The sequence below is a fragment of the Polypterus senegalus genome, chromosome 4 (assembly GCF_016835505.1).
Source record: "Polypterus senegalus isolate Bchr_013 chromosome 4, ASM1683550v1, whole genome shotgun sequence".
NCBI lineage: Eukaryota > Metazoa > Chordata > Cladistia > Polypteriformes > Polypteridae > Polypterus > Polypterus senegalus.
In genome coordinates this window covers 88182839-88210569 of record NC_053157.1, presented here as the reverse complement: position 1 = coordinate 88210569, position 27731 = coordinate 88182839, and the positions used below count along the sequence as shown (strand labels likewise).

The window sequence follows — 27731 nt, the reverse complement described above, 5'->3', positions numbered from 1 at the left end:
CACTTGTCACACTCATGCACACACCCAGACTTACTCAGGGGCAGTTTATATAAGTGAGTTAGCCTGGATTCAAACTCTGTTTCCTAGAGTTGTAAAGGCGTAACACCAGCCACTGTGCCTTCATGCCTCCCAACATTGGTCATGTATATATTAAGTATTTTAAACATACCAGAATATCATTGCAGAATGTTCACAAGATTCACAAATGTATAAACTGCCATTGCTGTTAGACAAATATCACATAATTGTTTCTGTAATAAATATCTATCTTTCAAGCAGAATAACTAAAAAGTTTTGCAACATCATTAGGCACAAAAAAATAATTCCATGAGATAAAATTGTCTAGAGCACCTTCTATGAGAACAGCTTTCAAAAATAGTGTGTTTAATGAAATTCTCATTGTGTTAAATATACCTGCATTCTTACAGGGGCACATATCTATAATTTGCAAAAAAAAAAAAAAAACAAAACAAAAAACCAGGAATGACACTTTGCCTTTTTCAAGCATGTGAAGGAAAAATGTGAATTTCAAACATTTCAATGCCTTTTTACGCCCTTTTCTGTCAAAGATTTATGAGCCAAGTCATGTTGAAAAGACTACCAGAATATTTAAAAATGAAATGCTATTAAAGGATCATATATCAACACTGCTAATTTATTTTAGGTTAATGATTTTTTTAGATAATAATGTTTTGAAGATGTATTATGATTTAATAATTGATTGAATAATATAACCTATTTATACATGTGGTGCTTAACTAGTGACACAGCCTTTGTAATATGCATTTAGCAGCTTACTGCTCCACTTGATGTGTGCTTAGTGTACTCAAATGAAAAGGAGAACAATACTCATCCAAAAAAGCATAAAAAGCTCCACATTAATGCAAGCCAAATTGTTTCAATTATATTGTATTTGCTTTGTAAAGTGCCTTGTTTGGTTGTTGCTTTATGGAAGCAAAGCTCTGTCAAAGGATGTTCTAAATTCATGTGACGCTGATTTGTAAGACATTATAAGATCTATAGTAAGAAAAATCTTAAAACAATGCTGATCACTCCTCTCTTGCATGCAAAGAACTGCAGTTTAACATTACCAATCTGCCCTTTGTTTTCACTAGGATTAAAGGAGGAGAACATTTTGGATTGCCATTATGTTATGCAAAATTTTGCAGTGGTTAAAAACGGGTACATTAATGGTAGCTCTGTCTACACACGCAAAGAGAACCAGGCACTCAAGAAGGTGTTGTGTGTGTGGCTAAAGTAGCTGCCAGCAAGTTAACTAATATACATGGAGTGATTAAGTTGCACACACACAAATACACAAAGAACTGTTTATATTTCTACTACTTTTATTTACAGTATTTTAAATAGGAATTCTAAAAGTTGAATACTGGTAATAACCATATAGGGCTGTAGTGTTTCAGAAATAAAATAATACTCCTCACAATCACTCAAGTTAGTGTATGTATGCCACAGAAGTCCAAATTTAGACCTAATTAAAATACATTCTACTATAATATGAATGCAGACACTTAAAAGAGAAGTGATATTTTGCATGTGAAACATCAGAAATGCACTAATTGGGGAAAAAAGGATTCCCAGAAGAAAAAATACAATTATTTTCTCTGAGAACTCAATAAACAGGAAGTGAAAGAATAGGTTATTTAAACTTAGCCAGAGGATAAAGAGAGTACTGATGGTGCTTGTGTATTTGTCATTTGTAAATTGAAGAATTAGGGATTAACTGAAGTCATTTACAGTGCATCCGGAAAGTATTCACAGAGCATCACTTTTTCCACATTTTGTTATTTTACAGCCTTATTCCAAAATAGATTAAATTCATTTTTTCCTCAGAATTCTACACACAACATCCCATAATGACAATGTGAAAAAAGTTTACTTGAAGTTTTTGCAAATTTATTAAAAATAAAAAAACTGAGAAATCACATGTACATAAGCATTCACAGCCTTTGCCATGAAGCTCCAAATCAAGCTCAGGTGCATCCTATTTCCCCTTATCATCCTTGAGATGTTTCTGCAGCTGAATTGGAGTCCACCTGTGGTAAATTCAGTTGATTGGACATGATTTGGAAAGGCACACACCTGTCTATATAAGGTCCCACAGTTGACAGTTCATGTCAGAGCACAAACCAAGCATGAAGTCAAAAGAATTGTCTGTAGACCTCCGAGACAGGATTGTCTCGAGGCACAAATCTGGGGAAGGTTACAGAAAAATTTCTGCTGCTTTGAAGGTCCCAATGAGGACAGTGGCCTCCATCATCCGTAAGTGTAAGAAGTTCAAAACCACCAGGACTCTTCCTAGAGCTGGCCGGACATCTAAACTGAGTGATCGGGGGAGAAGGGCCTTAGTCAGGAAGGTGACCAAGAACCCGATGGTCACTCTGTCAAAGCTCCAGAGGAGAACCTTCCAGAAGGACAACCATCTCTGCAGCAGTCCACCAATCAGGCCTGTATGGTAGAGTGGCCAGACGGAAGCCACTCCTCAGTAAAAGGCACATGGCAGCCCGGCTGGAGTTTGCCAAAAGGCACCTGAAGGACTCTCGGACCATGAGAAACAAAATTCTCTGGTCTGATGAGACAAAGATTGAACTCTTTGGTGTGAATGCCAGGCGTCATGTTTGGAGGAAACCAGGCACCGCTCATCACCAGGTCAATACCATCCCTACAGTGAAGCATGGTGGTGGCAGCATCATGCTGGGGGGATGTTTTTCAGCGACAGGAACTGGGAGACTAGTCAGGATAAAGGGAAAGATGACTGCAGCAATGTACAGAGACATCCTGGATGAAAACTTGCTCTAGAGCACTCTTGACCTCAGACTGGGGCGACGGTTCATCTTTCAGCAGGACAAAGACCCTAAGCACACAGCCAAGATATCAAAGTGGCTTCAGGACAACTCTGTGAATGTCCTTGAGTGGCCCAGCCAGAGCCCAGACTTGAATCCAATTGAACATCTCTGGAGAGATATTAAAATGGCTGTGCACCGATGCTTCCCACCCAACCTGATGGAGCTTGAGAGGTGCTGCAAAGAGGAATGGGCGAAACTGGCCAAGGATAGGTGTGCCAAGCTTGTGGCATCATATTGAAAAAGACTTGAAGCTGTAATTGCTGCCAAAGGTGCATCGACAAAGTATTGAGCAAAGGCTGTGAATACTTATGTACATGTGATTTCTCAGTTTCTTTATTTTTAATAAATTTTCAAAAACCTCAAGTAAACTTTTTTCTCGTTGTCATTATGGGGTGTTGTGTGTAGAATTCTGAGAAAAAAAAAAATTTAATCCATTTTGGAATAAGGCTGTAACATAACAAAATATGGAAAAAGTGATGCGCTGTGAATACTTTCCGGATACACTGTATGTTTCAGTTATTTCTTTACACTTGTTGGGAGTTCTTTTTGTTGTAAATAACATTAATATGTAACAGGTGACTATATATTATATATATATATATAAACCCTAATTATCTTAACATTACTCTTCATATAATTCATAAAAACTCATAAAAAAAATATTGTAACGAGTGTGTAAACGTTAGACGTTTAACTTCAATTGTCCCGAACAAATGTTTGAGGAGCTGGTGACTTTGGGATTGTAGGCGTGACTCACTCACACCTCCCCAACTGCACCCCTCGTCTGCTGTCATTGTGTCGCCAGTGTATACATGCTGTACTGTTTTGTCTACTATATTTTTGTGCTTATACGATGATGAGGAATGCAGAGAAAATCCACACAAGATTTCTCATACAGGTGGTCTAAATGCCATTGAAATGGCACTTTTGTATATTGAACAGCAAGAAGATGCTACACCTGCCACCATGTTGATGCTGAGGTGACTTTGGAACATTAAATTCACTTAGGTATGAAAGGAGGCTTTAAGGTAATACTGTATTTAAGGTGATCTGTGATTTTTAATTGAAAAGGGCCGTGGATGTCCATTTTATCTGAGTTTTCAGTAATCTGAGGAAGCATTGGGGATAATCAAGGTTTTACTATTTGGTTTTGGTTGAACTTCCCTTTTGAGTACGCTGTGCACACTTTATAAACAGAGGGTGAGACTGAAACACTGTACATCTGAAAACCATTGCTTTGGCATGGAAATTTGCAAAAAACAGTAGGAATCTGATGTCGTAAATTATATATAAATTAAACATTGACAAAATAACATAAGCATGGGAAGGCATGCATGAACACTGTTTAAAAAAAAGCAAAACAAACAAGACAGCTCCTGTAGTCCCCTACTGCTACATATAAATGTAGAAAGGAACAATCCAGTATGGAAATCTATATATTTGAGACTCCGATTACAAAATATTAGGTAGCTTCAATCCATTATATTATAAATCACCACTACCTCCTGTGAAAATCAATCTTATTTACCCGTAATATTAAAATATAGTCAAAGAAAACTTTTGGATAAAGTTATATATCTTATGTCATTATGAAGCATTTGAGCTTACAAAGACTTTTCATTTTACTTTTGATTTTTTTTTTATTTAGCATAATCCCCAGATGAGGTTCATTCTCAACTATAATGAAAAGGAAATCCGATAATTTAAATATTTATTTTAAAAAGCTCAAAAATTGGCTTTGTTTGTAATTTCATGCTTAAAAATTGACATGGAACACATGACTAAAAAATTGCCAAGTACATATTTAAACAGTAAATTTAACTTAGGAGGCAATGTGAATTTTTATAGTATACCAATGTTTGTTTTACAAATACAAATTCCAGATATTTAAAGGTAATGAACTGAAATATATAATGTAATTTATTTGTGTTGTTATCTTAAAGCTATTCAAAAATGTCATATACTTGCAATATAACTTTGGCTTTCAGACTTATAAAACAGTAGCTGAAAATGGCACTCAGGGGAGATGTTATGTGTACATCTAAAAGGCACAGCACAACACATCAAGCCGGCAACATCAGTTTACCTTTAGTTTTGGAGACCTAGACTCCTGCCGGGGTGAGAATTTGGAGGAGAGAGGGGGAGAGTGTGTGACAGCTGATGGACAGGGTGCAGCATGAGTTGCCAGAGATTGCTTTGAGGAGGAGTATTCTGATAATGAAGTAACAGAAGGTGCATTTGGGGAAGAAGAGGGAAGAGGCAGAGAAACATCTGCAGAAACTGTGGCCTGCTACAACAGGCAATGCAGAAATAAAGACAGAAGAAATAAAGAAAGTATGATTCTTAACAGGAAAAAATAATGTTTAGAAAATGCATGCTTCTTGCTAAAAATATGCATCGATCCATTTCACTAACTTGCTTTCATACCAAATGGGGGCTTATAAAAATGCAATTAAATACTACAGAAGGTAAATTAACTCAGAAACAGCTCTTAATATTAACTGCCAAAGAAGTACAATCATTCAGTTTAAATGGTATTTAAGTAAATGTTGCATTTTTTACTCAGATATGACACACAATGTTGTATGTACCTCTGCTTGCTCAATTTTTGTACCAGCAGTAGAGAAACTGATTTTTTGTCCTAGCTTTTCAAATTCTCCAGGATCTTCCTCTATGTAGAGTTTGGGAAGCTCATCAAACATAACTGGTGAACGTCTAGAAAGAGATTCACCTCTGTGAACTTCTCCTTTCAGCAGGTTCCCCTGGATTATTGACAGTAGCTCTTCACAAAGTTCTTCCTCCTGATCTTCTTTACTTGTAGGTGTTTTTATAGAGACATCATACTCAGAAGACCGTTTTAACGATAATTTATCCATGTCTTGTTTCTTATAAGGTTTTTCTTTATCGTTCAAGGCTGTTATACCTGAATTTCTCGATAAGTTACCATCTAAGTCTGTTATTTTGCCGTTATCTGCATCTGCATTGTCACCATACATTTGGCCATAGTGGAGTGTGGGAGAACTGGGAGAAGGAAGCAGCGAAAGGGAGGCAAGAGAGTGCTGTGGTGAATGGTGGCTTTCAGGTGAGAAGGCCTTTGGGGATGTAATTGGAATGAAGTGTCCTTCTTTAATTCGAGATGTGATGGTTCTCGATGAGGAGTACAATGATGGGCTTAGAACTTCAGAAGCTAAAGAGTCAAGCTCTTCTAGTTCGCCTATGAGCAGACTGTCAGGAAATGGAGGTGGGGTGGGAGCAGGTGTACTGGATGGAGACTGCCCAACAGTTAGGGATATCCATTCACTGGTGATTGCCTGGAGGTGAGCTTTTTGTGGATTTAAGGAAGGTGAAGAGCGATGCCTGAGAACTGGGGAGGGAGCACTGAATCTTGGGAGGGAAGAATGCTTGGGAAAGAAAAGAGAGGACTTATAAAATACAGAATGATATCAAGGAAGATAAGTAAAATAATGAAAGTATTAATTCCAATTAGAATAACAACAGACCATTAGTTAATAATAATAATTTCTTGCTTTGTTATAGTTTTAAAAGAAGCCAGACATATAAAACATTCAGTGAAATACACTCAATATATCATAATTCTGCATGTAACAATTACGGCACATTATTTGGGCAATGATTAGAATGTACAAAAAATATTACCAAGGCAACCCAAAAAATGGTTAGAACACATTATATGGCAACATCAATAGTGATAATGTCTCTTATCTAGTTGCCAATTGTCCGTGTCTGTACCCTGGAGAAGCTGATAACCAAACAATATGCATTTGCAAAGGATTAAAACTTTAAAATACAGTAAATTATCATTCTAACCAAGCAAACAAAAAGATTAAAAGGAGGTAGCTGAAGTATTCACTGACTGATTTGATCAACTTTGTGTGCTGATATTAAGGAGCAGAACTTGTAAGTAACTTTTTTTTTTTATAACAAACTCCTCCTATAGTTAATTTAAATAGCACCATTCATTCAACATGAGATATATGTATCCATCCATTTAGTGACCTTTGTGAGAGAATAATTTTAACAAGCTTTATCTTAAAGAAATAGCATAAAGGGTTAATAATTGATAGAAACCTGATCAGACATACCAGGAAACCAGATAAAAGGCAAGTGAACAACAAATACAAAGATGTAATATGCAAAATGTAGAGATCATTAGGTGTCCTGTAAGCAAGATAGGACAGTTGTCACATACACAGAAATTTCAAGGATAATAACTAAACCTAAAGATACAGGCAAAAAATAATATAATAAAATAGACTTTTATTATGTATGTCATTTGGGTGTTAACCAACGAACCACCCAGAGTAAAATATGCACTGATTAACATTGTATGTAAATTGAACAGTTTATAAAATGAACCTCTAACTTCTGTTTCTTTCATCATTCGGAACATGCTGTGACAGACTGCTGTGATGGGTGCTTCTTCTTGCGCATGGTGCTGTAAGACTAATAAATGTTACAGATGTACAAGCTTTTCTCCTGCCTGATTACTGATTCAGAAAGGTTTTATCAGACTTGTCCTAGTACAGGGGAAGATTCTTTCATCAATTAAGATGTTGATTTCTACCACACCTTTGTTTTTCATTAGACAATTGTGGGTGGCCGAAGCTCATCCTGGCAACAACTGTCATGAAGCAAGAACCAAAACTGGATGAGACACTGGTCCATATATATATATATATATATATATATATATATATATATATATATATATATATATATATATATATATGTATATATATATGTATATATATATATATATGTATTGTGACAGATGGCTGGGGCCCATGCCTGGCCGGGACGGCCTTTCACCACAGTGGTGCCTCGGACTCCCACAAGGCTTTATGGGGACTGGAGTTCTGTGCGGCTCTGAGGGGTTCCGCAGTCGCCACCAGGGGGTGCTGCAACAGGAACGACTGGCCCCTTTTGGGCACTGGTTTCGCTGCACCTGGAAGTGCAGCTGGAGGCCAGCAATCAACCACCTGGAGCATTTCCAGGTGCCTGATACAAGGGAATCAGAAACCACCACTCGATGGCCAGAGTCGAGAGGAGGAGGACTAAGCTTGAGGAGGAGTGGTGGTGGTAGAAGAAGACAGAACTGTGTTGTGGGTCATGATTGTGCTTTGGGACTGTGTTGGACTGTCAGACTCGGGGAAGACGTGCCCCATGGCTGAAGAGAAAATAAAGAAAGTCTTTTGGTTTATACGTGTCTCCGTGTCCATCTGTGTTGGGTCAGGCTCCTATATAGTGCCTTATATTACAATATACTGTATATATATATACAGTATATATATATATTTGTACAGTATTTGTGTGTGTATCCCTCTCTTTCTCATATATATGTATGTCTCTATGCATGGAAGTGTGTGTGTCTGTCCGGCTCAGAAGTGACGGGTGGAGTCGGGGTAAGGACTCCACTTCTGAGGATATTCCAACAAGGCCAAACCTCTGAAGAAAGAGTCACTAGCTTAGTCGGTAATACGGAAGCGAGGTGAGCACATCAGCAAAACGGTATCTCTTTTACTTTTTCTCCCACCACTAATACACAAGTGAGGCAAGCACACCGGCACAAGGAAACCTCCTAGGAAAGAGATGCCCAAAGTAGTTCCTTTGAATTACCTGACATCTCTACAGTTCAATTTTTTTCTGACAATTTCAATACATTTTAGGACCCCATGTTGCTTACACAGCTAGTATATATTAAATTATATATATATATATATATATCCATCCATCCATCCATTATCCAGCTCGCTATATCCTAACTACAGGGTCAAGGGGGTCTGCTGGAGCCAATCCCAGCCAACACATGGTGCAAGGCAGGAAACAAACCCCAGACAGGGCACCAGCTCATCGCAATATATATATATATATATATACATACATACACAGTGGGTACGGAAAGTATTCAGATCTCACCAGATCTCACTCTTTGTTATATTGCAGCCATTTGCTAAAATCATTTAAATTAATTTTTTTCCTCATTAATGTACACACAGCACCCCATATTGACAGACAAAAAAGAATTTTTGAAATTGTTGCAGATTTATTAAAAAAGAAAAACTGAAATATCACATGGTCCTAAGTATTCAGACCCTTTGCTCCCTATTTAGTAGAAGCACACATACCGCTTAGAATTAAGGCCAAAAAGTTCTATGTTGGTCTCATCAGACCAGAGAATCTTATTTCTCACCATCTCAGAGTCCTTCAGGTGTCTTTTAGCAAACTCCATGCGGGCTGTCATGTGTCTTGCCTCTCCTCAGTGTGTGGAGACAACCAGGCACTGCTCATCACTTGTCCAATACAGTCTTGTGCCTGAGAGAGACCCGACTGGGCCAGAGGGAGTGGCCCACAGGAGGCAGACGACGTGTGCGGCTGACGGACAGGTAAGCCCACCGGCGTCCGTCTCCCTGTTCTTGCCTGTGGCTCTGTGCGAGCCGGAGGAATCCCTTTAATATATATAGACGCTGGAGCCTTTGGCCGGGGTGAGTGTTGCCCTCCCCGTACAGCATAAGGGAGAAGTCGCCGAAAACAGCCGTGATAATAATTATAATGACCGGCAACAAGTACGCGATTCTCCCACAGCGGACGCGGCGGTGCAGGGATCTGAGGGACGCCGGTGTGGGTGTCCACGCAGTGCTTCTGGCCCTCCCTTTTGTCACTTTATAGGACCGAAGCCCTGATGAGCAGTAGGACCTGCCCCGCTGGGAACCTGCCCTCCTGGAACGGACTGCTCCACGGGAGGACTCTCCACCGGTGATCAGATGGTGCCCCGGCTGGCAGGGACTAAGGAGACGAGAGTGGTACAGACCGGAGGGGCGCGACGACCTCGGAAGGGGTGCCAAAGTGGTGCGTTCCAGGGTGCCGTGGTGGACCCTGGATACGTAGTAGGACCCACTCCGGGGACGAACTGCCCTCTTGGGATGTGTCGCTCGGACCGACGTGTCTTCGCTGGCAGTCGGGCACTGTCGCATGCGGCTGGTGGTGGAGCCCAGCCGGGACGCCCAGGAGGACCGGAAGAGGGCTTGTGCCTCCTCCAGACTACGAGGGGGTGACCGCCCTGGTTGTGTTGGGGGCCACGGGTAGAAGGCTTGGAAGCCCAACCCTGTAGGGGCCCGTGGCCACCGCCAGGAGGCGCCCCGGTGCCTGCACTGTCGCATGCGGCTGGGGGTGGAGCCCAGCCGAGACGCCCAGGAGCACCTGAGGAGGGCTTCTGCCTCCTCCAGACCGCGAGGGGGCGACTGCTCTGGTTGTGTTGGGGGCCTCGGGTTAGGGGCTTGGAAGCTCAACCCTGTAGTGACCCATGGCCACCGCCAGGTGGCGCCCTGGTGCCTGAAGAAACCTGGAAGTGCTGGGCGGAAGAAGACAGGGGACACCCGGAGGGCTGGGGCGTGTCTGCGGAGGAATGCTGGGAAGCAGCTGGAGCCCATCCGGGGTGTGAAAAAAGGGGCCGCCTCCCTGCACCAGTGCAACCAGTGCAAAAAGTTAGTCTAGAGCCCTGTGTAAATGTAAATTCTATTGTAACTCAATTATTTGTATATGCTGGGAGATATTTTAATCTAAAAAATGAGTTCTAGAGAAGTTGAATATATGAATAATGAATTCTGAAACTGAGAACTTCTTAGAATTTTACCCAGGAAAGAATAATTAATATTGCATAGACAACTTTACCCAAGGCAGCATACAACTTCAGCATATGTCTCAACTATTTCCAGTTGGAGAACAGGCAGGGTAAGTTGTATGCCCAGGATCACACAGTTGGGCAGAGGTGATCACTTGACCAGGAAGCAGTCCATCTACTACACCATACTACTAGAGCTGGTGTTATTTTTATTCAACGAAAGTACAATTTATATTAGAAATTAAATGCATTTGTTAAGGATAAGTTTCAAAATTCTAGATGAAAAACACAGTGACCTTCAATTTACTAAGCTCTTGGTAATCTAATTTTAGAAATTTGGGAAATTGGAACCTGTACAATCAGCACTAGGTGGAAGGCAAGAAACAAACCATTGCTTTGTTCTAAACACATTAACTGTATGACAATGTGAACACATAATAATTAGACTTATTACTAAACTGAATAATTTCCTGAGTCCTTGTATTCTCTTTATTATATAACAATAGTATAAAACCTACTTTGAATTTATTGTATTAGAATAAAAGCCTGTTGTTTTTACCTTTTAACACAACTGTAGATTGCTAACTTTACTATTTAGCTTAAATTACTTGTTTGCTTATCTGCAACATGGGTAGATGTAATTCTTCAAATAACATTGTATCCTTGTGCAAGTATTTAATGTAAGGAAAAATGTTTCGAGGTAAGGTAGTGGTGACATGTTGCATGTTAATTAGCGCATGCAAGTAAGAGTTTCACTGTACTCTGCATGTATAAACCTGTAACACAATAGTCCATTACAATGCATCATAGATGCAAAGTGCAAAAAGAATCTGACCAAGAAAGCCAATGACCAGAAAAAGTAAAACAAACATTGCCTGGGTAAATGTAAATATTTATAAACAGATAATATTCATCACTGTCCTACATGAAGCAACTTCTGAAATAGTTTTAACAGTTTATGTTGACACTACACTCTTCTTATCTAGGAAATAACAGGGGAGATGTGGGGGCCTAAGCCACTCTAAAACATGCCAAAGTCACTGCATAGCCCCCCCCCCATTAAAAAAAGCCAGTATGTATAATATTATGTGACCACAGATACAATTATACTTAAGTATTTTTCATACATTTTCAGTAGAAGATTGTTTAATTTAAAAATTCATACAGTTAATTTTGAAAATAAAGTTTTGCCTGTAGTGCTTCATTTTGTCCTTAGCCATGTTTTTTTCTCAGCCACCCCTAAACAACCACCTCTGTCATAATCTACTGTAGCCTCACCCCTATGAAGAAGCAACAAAAAAGGCAAATAAATGGTAGGTCATGTAGGTTATATTGTAAAGATGGACAAAAACAACTCATGGAATGTAGTGCTCAAGCTATGTAATGTGCTTCATTTCAGGCATGCAATTCAGGCTAAAGCTCTGGAAGCTGCAGAAAGAAAATCAGCCAACTGTACTGTAACTAAAGGGTATGTCCAACTAAGACAAGTTAAAGGAATTTAAACTATTCAATTATGAATAATGAAGACTATATCACCAGAATTCTCAAAGACATCCAATGGAATAATTGTTTAACAGTGAATTATGTACCAGAGGACATGGCTAGAAATTAAGGAATAGTGCATATAAAATGGAATCCAGCATAAATGTTGTAGGAATCTGGAAAAAAAGAACATCATATCATGTTAAATCAGATACCTTGGCAATTTTATAAAGTAGGTGGACTATATATTTGGACAGCTTAGGTATATGCTAACCATTTAAGTTTGACTGAACAAATGATCTCCATATATTGTCTTTTTTGACAGTGAAGAGAAAGCTATTTTTTTCTTCTGTGCTTTGAATTTAATCTCCCTTATAAGTCAGATGGCATATTGATAGTGAGTACCTATGCCACATGACAATGTTTAAACCTCAGCTGAATTGATAATTTAACTTCCTACTGGAGAGTTTCTATGTTCTTTCTGCCCATGTTAATTTCCTTTTGATGCATACACTGTCCAGAGGAAGCTAATTGGAAAATTCTAATGGCTCAGGTAATATTAGTTGAAAACCCATGAGTGGACAATCCATACATATTCTTATGTTCTTACATACAGTTTCTAGGCTAAAGATAAAAACAAACAGAATTTGTGCAGTTACTAATTTTGTCAGGAAGGGGGCACCTTTTCACAATTTTTAACCTCTCAACATTGTAATGAAATATATTCTATCCAATGGAGAAATGTTTACAGTCTGTAACGTACCCTGTGTCAGGGCAAGACATATACACACTAACTCTCCATGTGTTTTACAAAAGTGCATTTCAATGCATTACATTTAATAATACTGAATAATGCAATGTACATTTGTAGTCCTTACTAATCTGATCTTATCACATCATTTGTTGTAATGGTTGTGTTGCCTTTAATATCACTAATTCCTGTTGTGATCTAGTTCTGTAGTTTGTAACTACAGGGTGGTCCAGATCTAATTATGCAATTTTCATTACGCTATAACTTATTAGGTTTATTACTCTGAGCCTGTATCCAACTGAATGGAGGACAAGTGGGACATTACGTGGAAAATCAGTGAATTAATTCAATGTAAGTCCATTTTCGTTTATTACAAGATATTTTGAACAATTCTTTTGTATTGTTTTCCTGCATTGCACTGAAAGTTTCATAATTAGATCTGGACCACCCTATATTTATGTAGAACGTTTGCTACAGGTGAAACTTGACAAAATAGTCACTGACAGTATACGCTATAATTTTTACTGCATTGAATTCAAAAGGTAATCAAGTTATTCCAGCAGGGGATAATGAAAATAGCAGAGCAAATAACACTGAAAAATAAATGAAAATTGCACTTTTTTATATTAAGGAATAAAGACAAGAAGGCCAATATAAAACTTAAGTCACCATGGAAGCTTATACATTAGAAACAAAAAGCAAGAGAAAAGAATTTATTTCAGGATGAAACAACAGAGTGGACATGAAAGTGGTCAAGTGGAATTCTTAGTATCACTAACTTGATACTTACAAAAATAAATATTTGTTTTTCTTTTAATGACTAATAGATAAATACATTGACTGCATTTTACTTTTGACGAGCAGTAATAAGTATGATTTCCACTCAGCTATTATGCACATGATTTGACCAGACTTTTAGAGAAATCTTCCTTTTTCAGTACTAAATAAAGATTTGTCACAACCTAATAATCTCTGTTTTTGACTCATGAATGTTCTTTTGGTTTTATACATCTATAGAATATAAGAACTTGAAAGAATACTAGGAGCGATGATTATTTTAATTAAAAAAAAACAAACAAACTGAAAGCACTATATGAAAATACACAGCAACTGTTTGCATGCTTATGTGAAGATCCTTGATTTAGGTGTTTCTTGTAGTGAGGCAGCCGAGGTAGCAGAAAAAGCCCTTTAATTATGATGGGAATTCTTCTATGGATCCCTACCTTAATCATGTTGATATCAAAGTATTACATAAATAAAATAGAAATGTATTTTTCTTGCAAACAAGTTAATAATGAGTATTAAAAATGAAGCAACTAAATGTAATATTTTACAACATCTTTTAAAAACAGCATATACAGTAAACATCCTACATAAACGTTTCACATGCTTAATCAGTTAAAGACATTAGGACATGGATATTTACCTTTGCAGAACCTAAAGAATGTATTCTATCACTGGAAAAGCTGTGAGGTATTGGAGGATCTGGGTAGTCTCCTGGACTCTTACTCGGAGACCTCTTGATGACATCCACGTAAGACACTGGGAAAATTCCTTGTTTACTTGAGCCTGGAGTCTTTCCTTCAAACCAGTTCTGATCCACTTGTCTCAGGAGTATCACTCTCTCCCCCTTTGAAGATATCATTTACCATTTTTATTCAACTTAGTATATATACAGTAGGGTAATTAACAGTAGTTCCATAAACCACAATACAAATCAGTTACACACATCTGTATTAACATACGAAAGGAAAAATTTCCAACAGTCAATTAGTCCACTTATCTCACTTGGAAAAATCTTTTGTGTGGCACGGTTGGTTTTCAGAGTCACCATATGGAGGTGTCACATTTTCCAGCAGAACTTTGGCCATTCCAGTTTCATCCAGCTTCCCAAAGACTGGAATGCTACATTAAGTGGCCACTCTAAATTGTACATGTGCAAGAGTTTTCTGTGATAGTTTAGGGTTTCTTTTAGCCTTGCACCTATTAACTAATACTAGGATAGAATCTAGTTCCCTACCACCTGGTAACTGAATAAGTAGCTTTAGAAAATGAATAGATGGAAACCATATAACCTGGAGAAAAAACCTATGTGAATGTAGATGCAGATGCAGATGTTCAGCTGTGGACATAAACAGCAGAAAACAAAGATAGTGGCTCAGTTTACATTCTTTTCAGCTAGCACAGTTATTTATTCAGGGCCTAATAGCATGAGCTATTATCAAAAGCATATGTTATTAGTAGCTAAACAAAGGACATGCCAAAAGTAGTTTAGTTCAAGGCTGTAGTGGAAGGTGGAGGTGGTATGGTGTAACCCTGAGCCCAAGGATGGGGTAAAAGGTATATGGTGAATAATGATATTTCAGTTATAATTGATGTGATGCCAGCGGTAAGCAGGTGTATAACTTTGCAAATTCTGTAATGTGAAATATGTCTCTTGAATTCAAAAGCTAGATTGGAATTGTTAGGAATAAATGCACAGTGTTTGTATTTTACTTCTGTTCTATCTGTTGGATGTGGGTGTGATGCCATGGGTTGACTGCAGCCTTGCCATATTCTCAAACCTGCTTTATCGATAGTTACAACCAAGCATGGACCAGGGCAACTGAGCAAATAAGTGAGACTTACTGTGAGGGACAGCTGGGACTCTTACCCAGCCGGGATGCCTTTGTAACAGAAGGACTGGGGGAAGGAGCTTGCATGGGGCAATATCACCCCCTGGGGACAACAGAGGGCAGCCCCCTGGCTTGCTAAAGTGCAATGGGTTTGGAACATGGAAGCTCAACACTGTTGGGGCCTGAGGACACCACCAGGGAGCACAGGAGGAACGTCTGAGCCCTCCTCTGCAGGACTGCCGCCACGCTGCCGAGGAGATCACGGGACACCTGGGGCACTTTCGGGTGCTCTATAAAAGGAGCTGCCTCACTCCATTCGGGTAGCCTGAGTAGGGAGGAAGAGGGACGAACCTTGCCAGGAGGAGTGAAGGTGGAAGGAGAAAGACAAAGTACTGTGTGCTTGGGACTGTGTTTTACTGGGCTGTGTACTGTGCACTGAATGTGAGAAACGCCTTTAAAACATTTCCCACTGAAATAATAAAGCCTTTTGTTGTGCTGTATTTGTGTCTGTGCCAGGTGTTTGAAGATCTGTGTGCCCCCTGGTGGTCACATTACTTACCAAAAGAATTTCAATTTGTTCAAAACACAGAGAATACGTGGTTGTCCTGCATTACTGTCATATTGGATTCGAGTTTTGTCTTGTGCCCATCTGCATTGTCGTCGGAGGGAGCACTCCCACACATCTCTACATGAAATGCTTTAGAAATGGTAGGATAAACTTTATATCTTTATATTCACCTCTACATTTCACACGCCCCCCAAACCCTGACAAGCCAAGCTTCTTTGGAATCTGTAACATGGGACTGATTCATGGACATTGTCGTAGGTGTTTATTGTTGTATGCTGTATTTGTTATGATTATTTGTAGTTTATATTTACTTTCCATTTAATATATTATTATTATTTATTCATTTACTTGATTTATTGGATTTTGTTTCTCTGTCTGTGAATAAGTACGGGTTGGGCCAAGGCAGGGTGTATTCCTGAAATACCCACCAAAAAAATAAATAAATCACTGTGTCTTTGACGGTGTGAATCTGAGCGGCACCGGACCACTACAACATGTCTTAGTAATTAAATAGTCCAGTAAATAATTTGTCCATAAAATAGTGTCTTTTTAGTGTTTAGTGAATAAAACCAAATAAATGTTATAATCCAAAGTGAAGTGGTAAAATAGATAGAGCAAGAGTGAAAAGGCTCATCATCATCAGCAGGCAGTCCCCCTGCTGCAGCCCATTGCATCCCCCAGACCTGCCACTTTCACCAGTCACTGCAGCTCCCAGGGTGCTGTGCCCTTCCCCAGATACCGTTAAGTAGGGACCACACCTTTCCCCTATCTTCTTTGGGCTCTTCCCCCTCTTGCCAGCTCTGCATTTTGGCTACTCTGATGACAAGCACCCATTCACCTATCAGAGCTCTCACCCAGCCCTCTATCCTGTTCTCCATAAACTAATCAGCAGGACAGATGCTGCCCAACTCCTCTCCACAGTCGGTGATCACTTCCTCTCTTCTCCAGATGCAAACAAAGCCATCTCTTCCCCGCACTGAACTTGCTCCCTTTTTATTTAATCCTCACTCCTCACGCTCAGCTGTTGCCCCATAATTGTTGTGCTGCTGCCAACCAGCAAATAACAGTTAACACTAGCAAATGCCGGCATGTATGCTCCCCTCACCAGCCTGCCACCATTAAATAGGGATTAAAAATTAAAATAAACAACACCCCCTTACTCATCTCTCGCACACAGTGGGATGATACTGTCCAATACAGATTGGCACTAGGAATTAAATTTAAACTAAATTAGTATCTGAATAGTCAAGATTCTACCATAGGAATACATCTTACCTTTTTCAATGACAACTCTACATTAGTATCTGCTGTGAAGTTGTATTTGGCTATAGCTTCTCCTATCTCTCGGGTCTGCACAGGTGGAGGTGGACGGGCAGGCTGTGGTTTTTCTGCGGATGGAACCTTCTAGAAAGATATAACATTTTATTTTATTTTATTTTTCATAGCACTTTAAAATATTTTATTTTCTATTCTTCACTGAAGACAAACTATGTAGTAAATGTGCAATTCAAAAGAGAGCCTGCTTTTCATACAGTGTGAACACAAAAAGATTGATGGATAATATAGTCATCCAACCATTTGTTTGCATTCACTTTATTCTAAAATATATAAATATCCTGGTGAATTAAACTGTTTAGACTCACTCTGCTTCTAATTACTAAAGACAAAAAAGATTCCAAATGACCTCCCAGAATGTTTTACATTTTTTATTACAAACCCTCCCACTAACTACTTGTGAAAAGAACTGCACATGTAAACTTACTTTCCATTAAGGGACTAATAAATCTGGATGCCCTTTTTTTAACGTTTTATAACACAATGGAAAAAATACTTGCTGAGAAAATAATGTGAGCTGGTTTTCTCCTCAAATTTGGATATGCAGTGACCTTACATATAGTTTAATAATTAAAAAAACCCACGCATTTTTGAAAATTAGAAAATGGGGCAAATAAAACCAACCTCAACATAAGAAATTGGGAAAATCCCAACTCGGCCATGGTGCTCTCCTTCATACCAGTTTTGATCTATTTGCCTGAGGATGTAGACTGTGTCGCCTTTTTTAAAAGTCAGTTCCCTGTAAAACATTTTCATCAGCTGGTAAAACTTGATGTCTAAAAAGTTTCAAATTATCATTTTAATTATTTTTATTTTGCTTAGCATTCACCCACATTAAATATACTTCAGACTACTACATATTTACATTAAAGGGGAGATCTCTCGCATGCCAACAAACCCCAACTTCAATTAATTTACAATCAAGCTGTATACTGAGCTCTCTTTGTAATTGTTCCGTATACTAGAGATAAGCGGACAGAGTTGGAAGGGTTATTTGCCTATCAGACTGTCAACAGAATGCTTCTTTCAGATTGCAAAACCACAAAAACAGTGTCATCAGAACACCATACAGGGTTGAAGTCCAATGTTGACTTGTTCCTTATCACTGCACTTGAGGTGAAGGAAGGGAACTTTTCACCAGAAGGGGAAATCAGTCTTTACTGGCTCAACAACAGAACATTCTATAGCAACTTGATTTTTTTTTTTTCCCATGATAAACAATCAGTCAGTTTCTATGAACTCTGATGACACCTGATGCCAGAAGGTATATTGTAGCTACTGAAATCAAAGTGTACCTCACAAAGGACTATCAATTGGTTAAGACTGGTTTAAGTAATGCCCTAAAAGATACAGTAGCGCTTTTATGGTGTGTCCTTCAGGATTGGTTGCCAATACTATGTACCTTGTGTGTTTTAATTGTTGGGACGAGCTCTTCTAGCTTGTAAATAACAAATGACTGACTCTGCTTTATTTAATGGATCATGCTGACAATAACAACACAAACAATGATATGACAGTGTGGTCTAGAGGCTGTTACATTACCGTCATTCTAAAGTTTTCAAATCTAAACTTAAATCTCATTTGTTTAAGACTGCTTTTTCTCTTTGATTACAATTGCTCTGTCTAATTTTAATTTTTGTATTCTAGTTTTGTTTATAATCTGTGTTTTATCTATTGTTTGGTGTCCTTGAGTGTTTAGAAAGACGCCTACAAATAAATAAATTGTATACAAAATTACTAGAAAATTGTTCATATAGAGGAATGACTTCCTAGTGTACACATGACCTGAACTTACAAGAATTATAGAATGACAAAATTATTGCTGTTGCTTGCAATAGTCAAATTTTACTTCATCAGCTGTAAAATGTACTTTTTAAAACAGTATCTATAGGGTATTTATAAAAGCTAGCATGCAAACAGTAACAAATAATTATTCTCCAGAATATCTCTCACTGCAATCAAATGTAAACATGACATTCCCCCTTTTGCCTAATAGTTTGTTAGACTTTACTTGGATTAGGCAGTAATCACAACCATTCTTGATTTTTCCCAGACCTGAGTAGGAAGCTGAAGCCTGTATTTGTTGTTCCAGGTTTTTGACTTGTATTTACAATATAGATACTACTATCAGTTTCTCTTTTTTGTTTAGAACTGGTACTAAACCTCAGTTTTCCATCCTCAGTTACTAAATCTTTTTTTTTGCCAACTGCAAACAATTGTACTTTGCTTCAAGTGGGTGTGTACTCACTGGTACACAGTACTCTTCAAATTTCAACATAGTGTGCAGCCAACTTCTTTTAGTGTTCCAATACCTCTTCATTAATTTTCACAAGGTACCATCCGATCTATGATTGACTGTCATTGTATTGGAACAGCACAACAAAGTTTTACTGTACCTGCAGCTTTTCCTAGAGTACCAGTGAGTGCCAACACCTTTTCAGGAAAGTTCACAAAGGCGCACTTCGATCGACCGTCACTGCATCGCGACCATTTTACCATTCCAGCACCTTTTCAAGAATCTTCAGAGGACCCAATACTATTTGATCGATTGTCACTGTACTGCCAAAAATACCGCCAGTAATTTGTTTCCTTTTCAAACACTGATTGTGTACCAGTTCTAAAATTGTCTAGTGTCTACAATGATAATAAAATATGTTTTATCCTTTCTTTTGTCTAAACTAAATATTTGTAAATGTAATTTTATTTTTAACAGACACCTGAAATACGTTTCTTCGATAAACCAAATATTAGCTTATTCCTAAAGAAATACAATGAGTGCCACTTATACTTACTTTGCTGTCTGCGCCTTAAAATCATATACAGCCCTTGCTTGCTGTTTCTGAAAGAAGAAAATGAGCACAATGTATAAAGTTCCAACAGACAATGAAATGAATATTCTAATATACTTCTTATAAGAATATAAGCTGTTCAAATGTTTGTAATTCATGTTTTGATAATTTAGAGTTTTATTCTGCCAGTAAGAGAGTGCCAGGGTACATGGACCCATAGGGAGAAGGAAAACTCACACAGATACTCTACGTATTAGCATGGGGAGGCCAACAAAGGCGTTACTCAGAGTTAAGACAAAAGAAATGTAGGACTGAAAAGAGGCTACTAAAAATTCTGTGGTCTGGCAGGTGGCAGAAAAAAAATAATATATCTTACTTGGAAGAGGTGAGATCCTGTTCTCCACAACAAAGATTAGAAGCCATCTTATTGCCCTTGTTATTAACACTAGAATCCCTGAAGCCTACGAAAAAAATTGTAATCAAGACCTACCTTAAATCCCTTCATACCTCTCCATCAGCGTCTTTTGTTTTGTAAATGTGTCCATCAGCACAAGCAGCAAGCAGCCTGCTATTCCACTCCCCACCACCACAGAAAGGGCAGAAAGCTCTGCCAGCTTCAGTCCTGTTTATCTCAGTGTGAGGTGCATGGAGTTGTACAGGGTAAATAATACATTGTTATTTGGATCACATGCACTTCATGTGTGTTCCGTGTCTACAACGATCTATGTCAGTGAAGGATTACAGAAAATGTGAGAAATGCAAGAAATGTTGAACAACTCTGTTATAGCACATCTTTATTTGAAAACAGCAGAGTCAGATTGGAGGTAACGTGAACGCGACTGAGAGAATAAAACTGAATAAAAAAAAACAAAAAAGGTAACCTTTACAAGTACCATACGTTTACACCAGCTGTTACAGACTCAAATCAAATGTACATTTTTATTGTATAATAGTAACAATAAGGGCAGCCTACCACTCAAAAATGTTAATTCTGGGAAGCAGCCGGGATCAAACCTGCAATCTCTTCATTATGAGTCAGCAGTTTTTACCCATGTACCACCAAAAAGGTTGTGTCAGCGTTATACCCTAACCTGATTTTTTTCCTTTGGTTATATTCTTGAATAAAAGTGCACTTGTTTTGTTATACGCATATCTTTTGTGAAAGTGTTTATTAGATATTTGGACTTCAGTCTTCACACATTATATACTGTCTGACTGCCTGTCAAAATTTTGTTGTTAGTATGAAAACATGAAAAAAAGTTTTTGTTTTAGGTATGTGTTCAACATTTCTTGCATTTCCTGTCATCCTTCACTTACATAGATTGTTGTAGACACGGAACACACATGAAATGCATGTGAACCAAATAACAATATATTATTTTCCCTATACAACTCCAGGCACCTCACACCGAGATAAACAAGGCTTGAGCTGGGAGAGCTTTTTGTCCTTTCTGCGCTAGTGGGGGGGATGGGACAGCAGTCTGCTTGCAGTTTGTGCTGATGGACACATTTACAAAACAAAAGACGCTTATGGAGAGGTGCAAAATAATTTAAGGTGGGCCGGGATTACAAGTTTTTTCATAGGCTTCAGGGATTCTAGTGTTAAAGCTGCATTGGTGTTTAGGGTTGTAATGGTCTCAAGGGTACGGCACTTGGTGACTTGGAGACTTCCTAAACCCACTGTGCAATTTGAGAATTTTTTCTCTCTCCTAAAATATTTTTTACAACAATATATTATGAAGGATTTGAGCTGCTTTTTCTCTCACTTTTCTGTGTGTTTTTTTTTACAGTTTTACGTTTCCTGAATGGAATATTTATTTACAGTGCTGCAATGTTACTTTCTTTTACAGTCGAACACTGCCATGTTGTTATTTCCTTTACCTGCATATGGATCACAGTGGTCTCAAGGACCATGAAAGTTGCACAGCATGACACTACGCCTTGCATCATCAGACTATTTAAATCCTATGCAAAGATTCAAGCAGTATCTATGATTGCGATAAAAATTATCAAAAGAAGCATGTATTCTTTATCAATCTTCTGGTTTTTAATTGGCTCTCTGTATTTAAGTTCTGGTTTAAGATTAGACTTTGGTGTACAAGATTTAGTCTTTTTAGCATTCTGTCTCATTTCTGGTTTGACAAACGTTTCATCTCCTGGTGCTCTTCTGGCTTTCTAGCAGAACAGAAATTGGCAGTGATTTCAGAACTGTTGATGGAGTTTGACTAGCACTCATTCAGAATATTAATCAAGCCTAGAGTTGGCAGGTTCGTCAGGCAAAAGCTCACGTGTAATGAGGAGAAGAGATATCAACAGGGGGTGAGAAGGCTCTTTTGTGGAATTTTGGTGGGGGGGCTAGATAAGTGGGGAAGCCATCTTATCCATATAATTTACATTCTTTATTTACTACCCATTTCCATGGTTTAAAAACTTTCAATTTTATAGTACCTTGGGCCTTTGGCCGTTTTATGCCTAGTCTGGAGCAGCCTATAATGGTGGTGCTTCCATTGATAATACCTATTGTCAGAACTGTTGTAAATAAGTTCAAATATTTGATAAATAACACATAAGATACATTTCTATGTTATACATAACACATACTGTACTTGCAAGTTAAAAGTAACTGTTTCACTGTAAAATACAATGAAGTTTTGTTTCTTTATTTCCTGTTGTCCTAGTGTTTGAGATAGTTCAGAAATAAAGAAGTTTGGGATTTTTACTTGGGTAACAGCAGACAGCATACTTGAAGATCAATTCTGAATGCAAAAAGGGTCTCATTACCTCTCTATCAAGGGGTCCTGTTCGGTTTCTTGGTGAGTATCGATTTTCACCCGCAAAAGAAAAATCTTTAGGAGACTCCTGATCTATTTGAAGAAAAATGGCACAGAATTAAAACAAGTACAGTGTTTTGGACACACAGGATAATTTAGTAGGTTTTTCGTGCTATTAGTTAGCTTATGTTTTTGAAATTTGCAAACTGTATAAAGATACGTAATGCTGTAGCCTGTCACTGAGTTCTTAATCAGCCACTACACAAATGCAAACTACAGAAACACCTGTGTTTCTGGGTAGAAATCTGTAACATTACATGCTAGTCTGTTAATTTCTAGAGGTCCATGCACTCTGGTATCTGTGCAAATTGTAAATTTGTTTTCCTTCCTCTTTTGCTAACTAGATACATACAGTAAATTCTTTCTCATACCCACCTAATCCACTTCATTAAGGAGCCAGAGCCTGTTCTGTCAACACAGGGCACAAATCAGAAAACATACTTTAAAAGGGTGCCAAAGGGTGCCAGTCTATTAGAAGGCAAGTGTATGCACACATCCTCACTCACTCACAAAGGGCCTGTTTAGAGAGACTTTTATTGCCTTAATTTCAATTACATCACAATACTTTACTTACAATAGCACCATTAAGAACCTACCAGAGGGTTTACTGCATGTATGCCTAAATATTAATTATGTTTATTTGTACTTGGTACACTTAATTGCGTGACCTTTGGAGATCAGAGTACAGTGTCAGCCATCGTACAGTGCTCCAGGTACAATTTTAAGGTTAAGGACTTTGCTTAACGGCCCAGTGGAGTATGATCTCTTCTGTCAGTAATGTGAATCAGCATGTCCATATCCATCCATTCATTCATTTTTAAATGAATATGGTAGACTGTTCCAACATATTTTGGTAGAATGAACAATCGCCCACAATGGAGTAGTCCAATTGACATTAATTGCATGTCTTCAAGATGTAGGAGAAAGAGCTCATGTAAAGATGAGGAGCTTATAAAACATATAACAATAACAGAAAATACAAAACTATGTAAGAGTTTTATAACTAAACAAAGGAGAGCAAGAAAACTCCAAACTGGGATATAACTTCATCTCCTGAGATATTAGGTAACATTATGTGGTACAGTACGTGTATACTGCACTGCAGTGTGCTTTATTCTGAATATATTTATAAGTATGAGCAGTGCTATAAGACTATGAAAATGTAAGCGTGTTAAATGAGATAATTAATCAAACTAAATGTGGCTATTCCTTAGTCACTTATGTTTTACTAACTCAAGGTTCCTTAAATTTAAGATAAACGGCACAATGAATAATTTTTTTGTAAATTTCTGCCATTTTTTACATTACATATTATGTACTAGCTGCTTGCTAGATTAAGCAAGTTCTGGTTGTTCAGGGACATCTGCTGATGTTCTGCCCTAGTGTCTGCTGGAACTGCCTGGCTTTATTCCAAAACTATGCAAAACTGTTTGGAGATATATTGCTGCCATCAGTATTAGTCCTGCTCCAATTTAAAGAATTCAAGGTTCTGTATAGCCCTGTTCTAGAAAGGCCAGCCTAGAGATCTTAGAGAGATTGACAAACATATAACAATAACAGAAAATACAAAAGTATGTAAAAGTTTTATAACTAAAAACAGTGTGAACGAGTCCGTAGAAATTGATTCTGTTAAATGAAACAAAAACGAGAAATCTTGAAGAAATCAAATTAATGAAGGATATGGGTAAATAATATGAAAAGAGAGGAAAATCAAAAATTATAATTAAAGTATGCTCCTGAAGAAAATATGTCTGGGGCTCTAGGACCCCTCTAGGCATACTTTGCCATCCTACAGTTTGCTATAATAAAATGCTGTGTCCGATCACTAGACTATACTCATGCAATGTTCTGATGATGTGTCTTTTGGTGTTGATAACAAACACTCTTAACTACCATAAAATTTCACTTTGTGGTGAGGATGAGTAGCTTTACCTCAACAGTAAGAGCACTAATAGGAAGTATTTTTTTCCTTAATCAGAAGAAAAATACTTTTCAACTTAAGACTTGACCTCAGCAGGAAAAGTATAGAAACTAAGCAACAACAAACCGTTACATGGTCAGTTCTGAAGCTGGTCAGCTTATCCAATGCTAGTCAAAATTATGTCAGAATTTGACAAAAAATAAATTCATTGGTATTTAAACATATAATTTTGACATATATTTCACTAAATTTAGTATACTTATACTCTATGGGTAACAGCAATGACAGCCTCAGACCTACCTGGTTCTAGAACAGCATGATTCTCAGTTGATTTAATTTTACAACATAGTTTAATATACTCACCCTTTCAGAAAGCCTACTCATTTACAAAGTCACAATTTTAAAGAACGAACTCTCAACCTAATAAAATATTTTGGCCAAGTTAATTTCTTAAACCTTACAGCATGTTCATTTTTACTTGTAAACTAAATAAGCTCAATATTAAATACAATATTTTGTTATGGTCTAACCCAGTGCTCCTCAATCACGGTCCTGGAGGGCCACAGTGACTACTAGTTTTCATTCCTGCCAGTGTCCCAATTAGAACTCAGTCCTTGCTGATAATGATAGTTGGTGTTTAACTCTATGCCTTGTTAGTGATTTCATTCATTAAATACAAATTTTAGTTACTTTGTAGATCAGAGGTCCTCAATTACAGTCCTGGAGGTCTGCTTTGGCTTCAGGTTTTCACTTTAACCAATTTCTTAATTAGAACCCTTTTATTTACTACTAAAGCAATATGTTTTTCGGCTTTTCTTGCCTGTTACCATTCAGAACCCTTAATTGCCTATTTTAGCAGCTGTATTTAAGTTTTAATTGTTGCCTGTTTTCTTAACCAGACATTAGTTAATAATGAGATGCAGATAACCAATAAACCAGCAGTTCTCTAGCTTACATGCTTACTTACCATGGAGTATCTGTGATAAAAAATGTTTAGAAATGAATGAGAAGGGAATTGGAAGGACCATTAAGTTTAAATCTATTCTGGTCCACAAAACACGCGGATAATGTTCTCACAGAAGGAAGCTCTGCAGTGCAATTAAAATTACTCTAGGATGAATGCAAGCATTAACAAGCCAAACAGTTCAATACCAAGTTTCGCTATCAGCATGGGCCGCTTTCTAATTAGGAAACTAGTTGGAATAAAAACCTGCAGCCACTGTGGCCCTCCAGAACCGTGACTGAGGACCCCTGGTCTAACCAATTGTACACTAGCAGTCAGGATCTAGGTTCAATTTCAGGTCCAGTCACTGCTTGTGTGGACATGGCTTATTTTCCCTTCCTTCTGTAAATGTATTCCATGTACTCAAATTTCCCATCATATTCGAAACACATAGATGTCAGATTGGAGTGTGACCCTAAACTGTGCATTTGTAAATGTGTCTGGTGATGGGGTTGATGTCCCTTCCAAAGTGTGTTTTTGTTTTGAATCAAATGCTGCCAGGATAGGCTGTAATTGTTAAAATCATTTTGACCTTATATAGTCAGCAAAAACTTGAGGTCCTTACACAAAGAGGCCTGAACAAAACTGTTTGTCATGCAAGGAGGGTTTTAAAAGGGGTTTGACTACAGTGACCAAAAGTTTAAAATGAACTATTTGTGTGTTTTAAGAGGAGATAATAGGCTGTTTTAAACCAGATGTTTATGAGTGAACATTTGGATTAGTTCTAAATATGAGGAAGGGAGATGGAAAGGTATGTTTAACAAAAAGGGAGTGCATAAAAATAGAAGAGTATAGCTATCCCTTAGTGTTATGATCCAGGCCCAAATTAGAGATGCCACTAATTTTAACTTTGGTTCTATAACCAAATAGAGTTAAGTGTATCAGATGTCACTTTCTCCATTTCTAAGTGCTCAAGATTCTTTTCTCTTCTGCATGTGGGAATGACTTATCCAAAATTTTTCTTTATAGTGCTGTTGCTGATATATATATATGGTGTTTATAGTGCTAAGTAAGACAAATATTTTTTTTTTTTATATTTTAGGTGTAAGATAGTTAGATTTATGTAAATATGTTTTTCAGCTGATTATTTCACTAATTGTTTTAAATCATTTACGCTTTAAAAATCGCATCCTTAATAGGAAGGGTTTGATACCACTCATGTCTTAACTGTCTGCCTTTTGGAGGACATCTTTTCAAGCCAAAGCTGTAGAAACATGAAGCTGGATCATTGTGGATTTTAAAAACTGATCCAACCAGATTAAGGATGCAGGACAGCTAAGCCCAATAAGGTTTAAGGTTTCTTTATTTAGTCATGTTTACACAAGAAAACATGAAATTTGCCTTCTCAGTTGCATCTAATAATAGACAGAATGAAATAAAACAAATAAATAGAAACAAGACAGGTTAAGGTAAGGCAGTTAGATAATGCATATTTACACCAAAACCTTAATCATTATCTCCGATATTTCTTATTGAAAAGTCGAATGGCACAAGGATGAAAGGAAATTCTGGAGCGATTTGTGTGGGTTTTCAAAGCGACTATCCTTCCAGATTTACTGAAATTTAATTCTACATGTAATTAATGACTGTTATCAGTTGAGATGATTTCCAGTTTCTTTAACATTGCCCTCTGACACACACTAGTCAAATCATCTACATCAGCCCCAATAACTTTAGCTGCATATTTCGTAATCTGCTGGAGCTTTTTTGAGTTTTGGTTTGTCAGATGATTAAACCAGGCAATGAACTGAAAGTGATCACAGACTGGATCAGACTGCGATAAAAGGACAACATGAGGTCCTTGTCTACTTTAAATAGTTTGAGTTTTTTTTTTATTTATTAATTTTATTACAATCAATACATAGCAATCAAGTTTTTACAAAAAAAAGAATTATGTTAAGAACAGATCGATCCCCACCCCTGAGAGAGAGAG

At 37.7% G+C, this 27731-nt stretch overlaps 1 protein-coding gene across 18 annotated transcripts in view; it reads right to left on the bottom strand.

Annotated features, from left to right (window-relative positions):
* Window positions 1-27731, bottom strand: part of LOC120527501 (sorbin and SH3 domain-containing protein 2-like) — a 416285-nt gene that overhangs the window by 15849 nt on the left and 372705 nt on the right. For 8 of the 18 annotated variants that reach the window (XM_039750968.1, XM_039750973.1, XM_039750972.1 and 5 more), the window contains 7 exons: window positions 22825-22907; window positions 20047-20093; window positions 17879-17993; window positions 17195-17323; window positions 14163-14366; window positions 5456-6265; window positions 4951-5154 (listed from right to left, as the gene is read on the bottom strand). In XM_039750968.1, the coding sequence (XP_039606902.1) occupies window positions 4951-5154; window positions 5456-6265; window positions 14163-14366; window positions 17195-17323; window positions 17879-17993; window positions 20047-20093; window positions 22825-22907 (1592 nt within the window). The remainder of the gene's footprint in view (window positions 1-4950; window positions 5155-5455; window positions 6266-14162; window positions 14367-17194; window positions 17324-17878; window positions 17994-20046; window positions 20094-22824; window positions 22908-27731) is intronic. The other 10 variants (XM_039750977.1, XM_039750978.1, XM_039750984.1 and 7 more) reach the window with 3 other exon arrangements.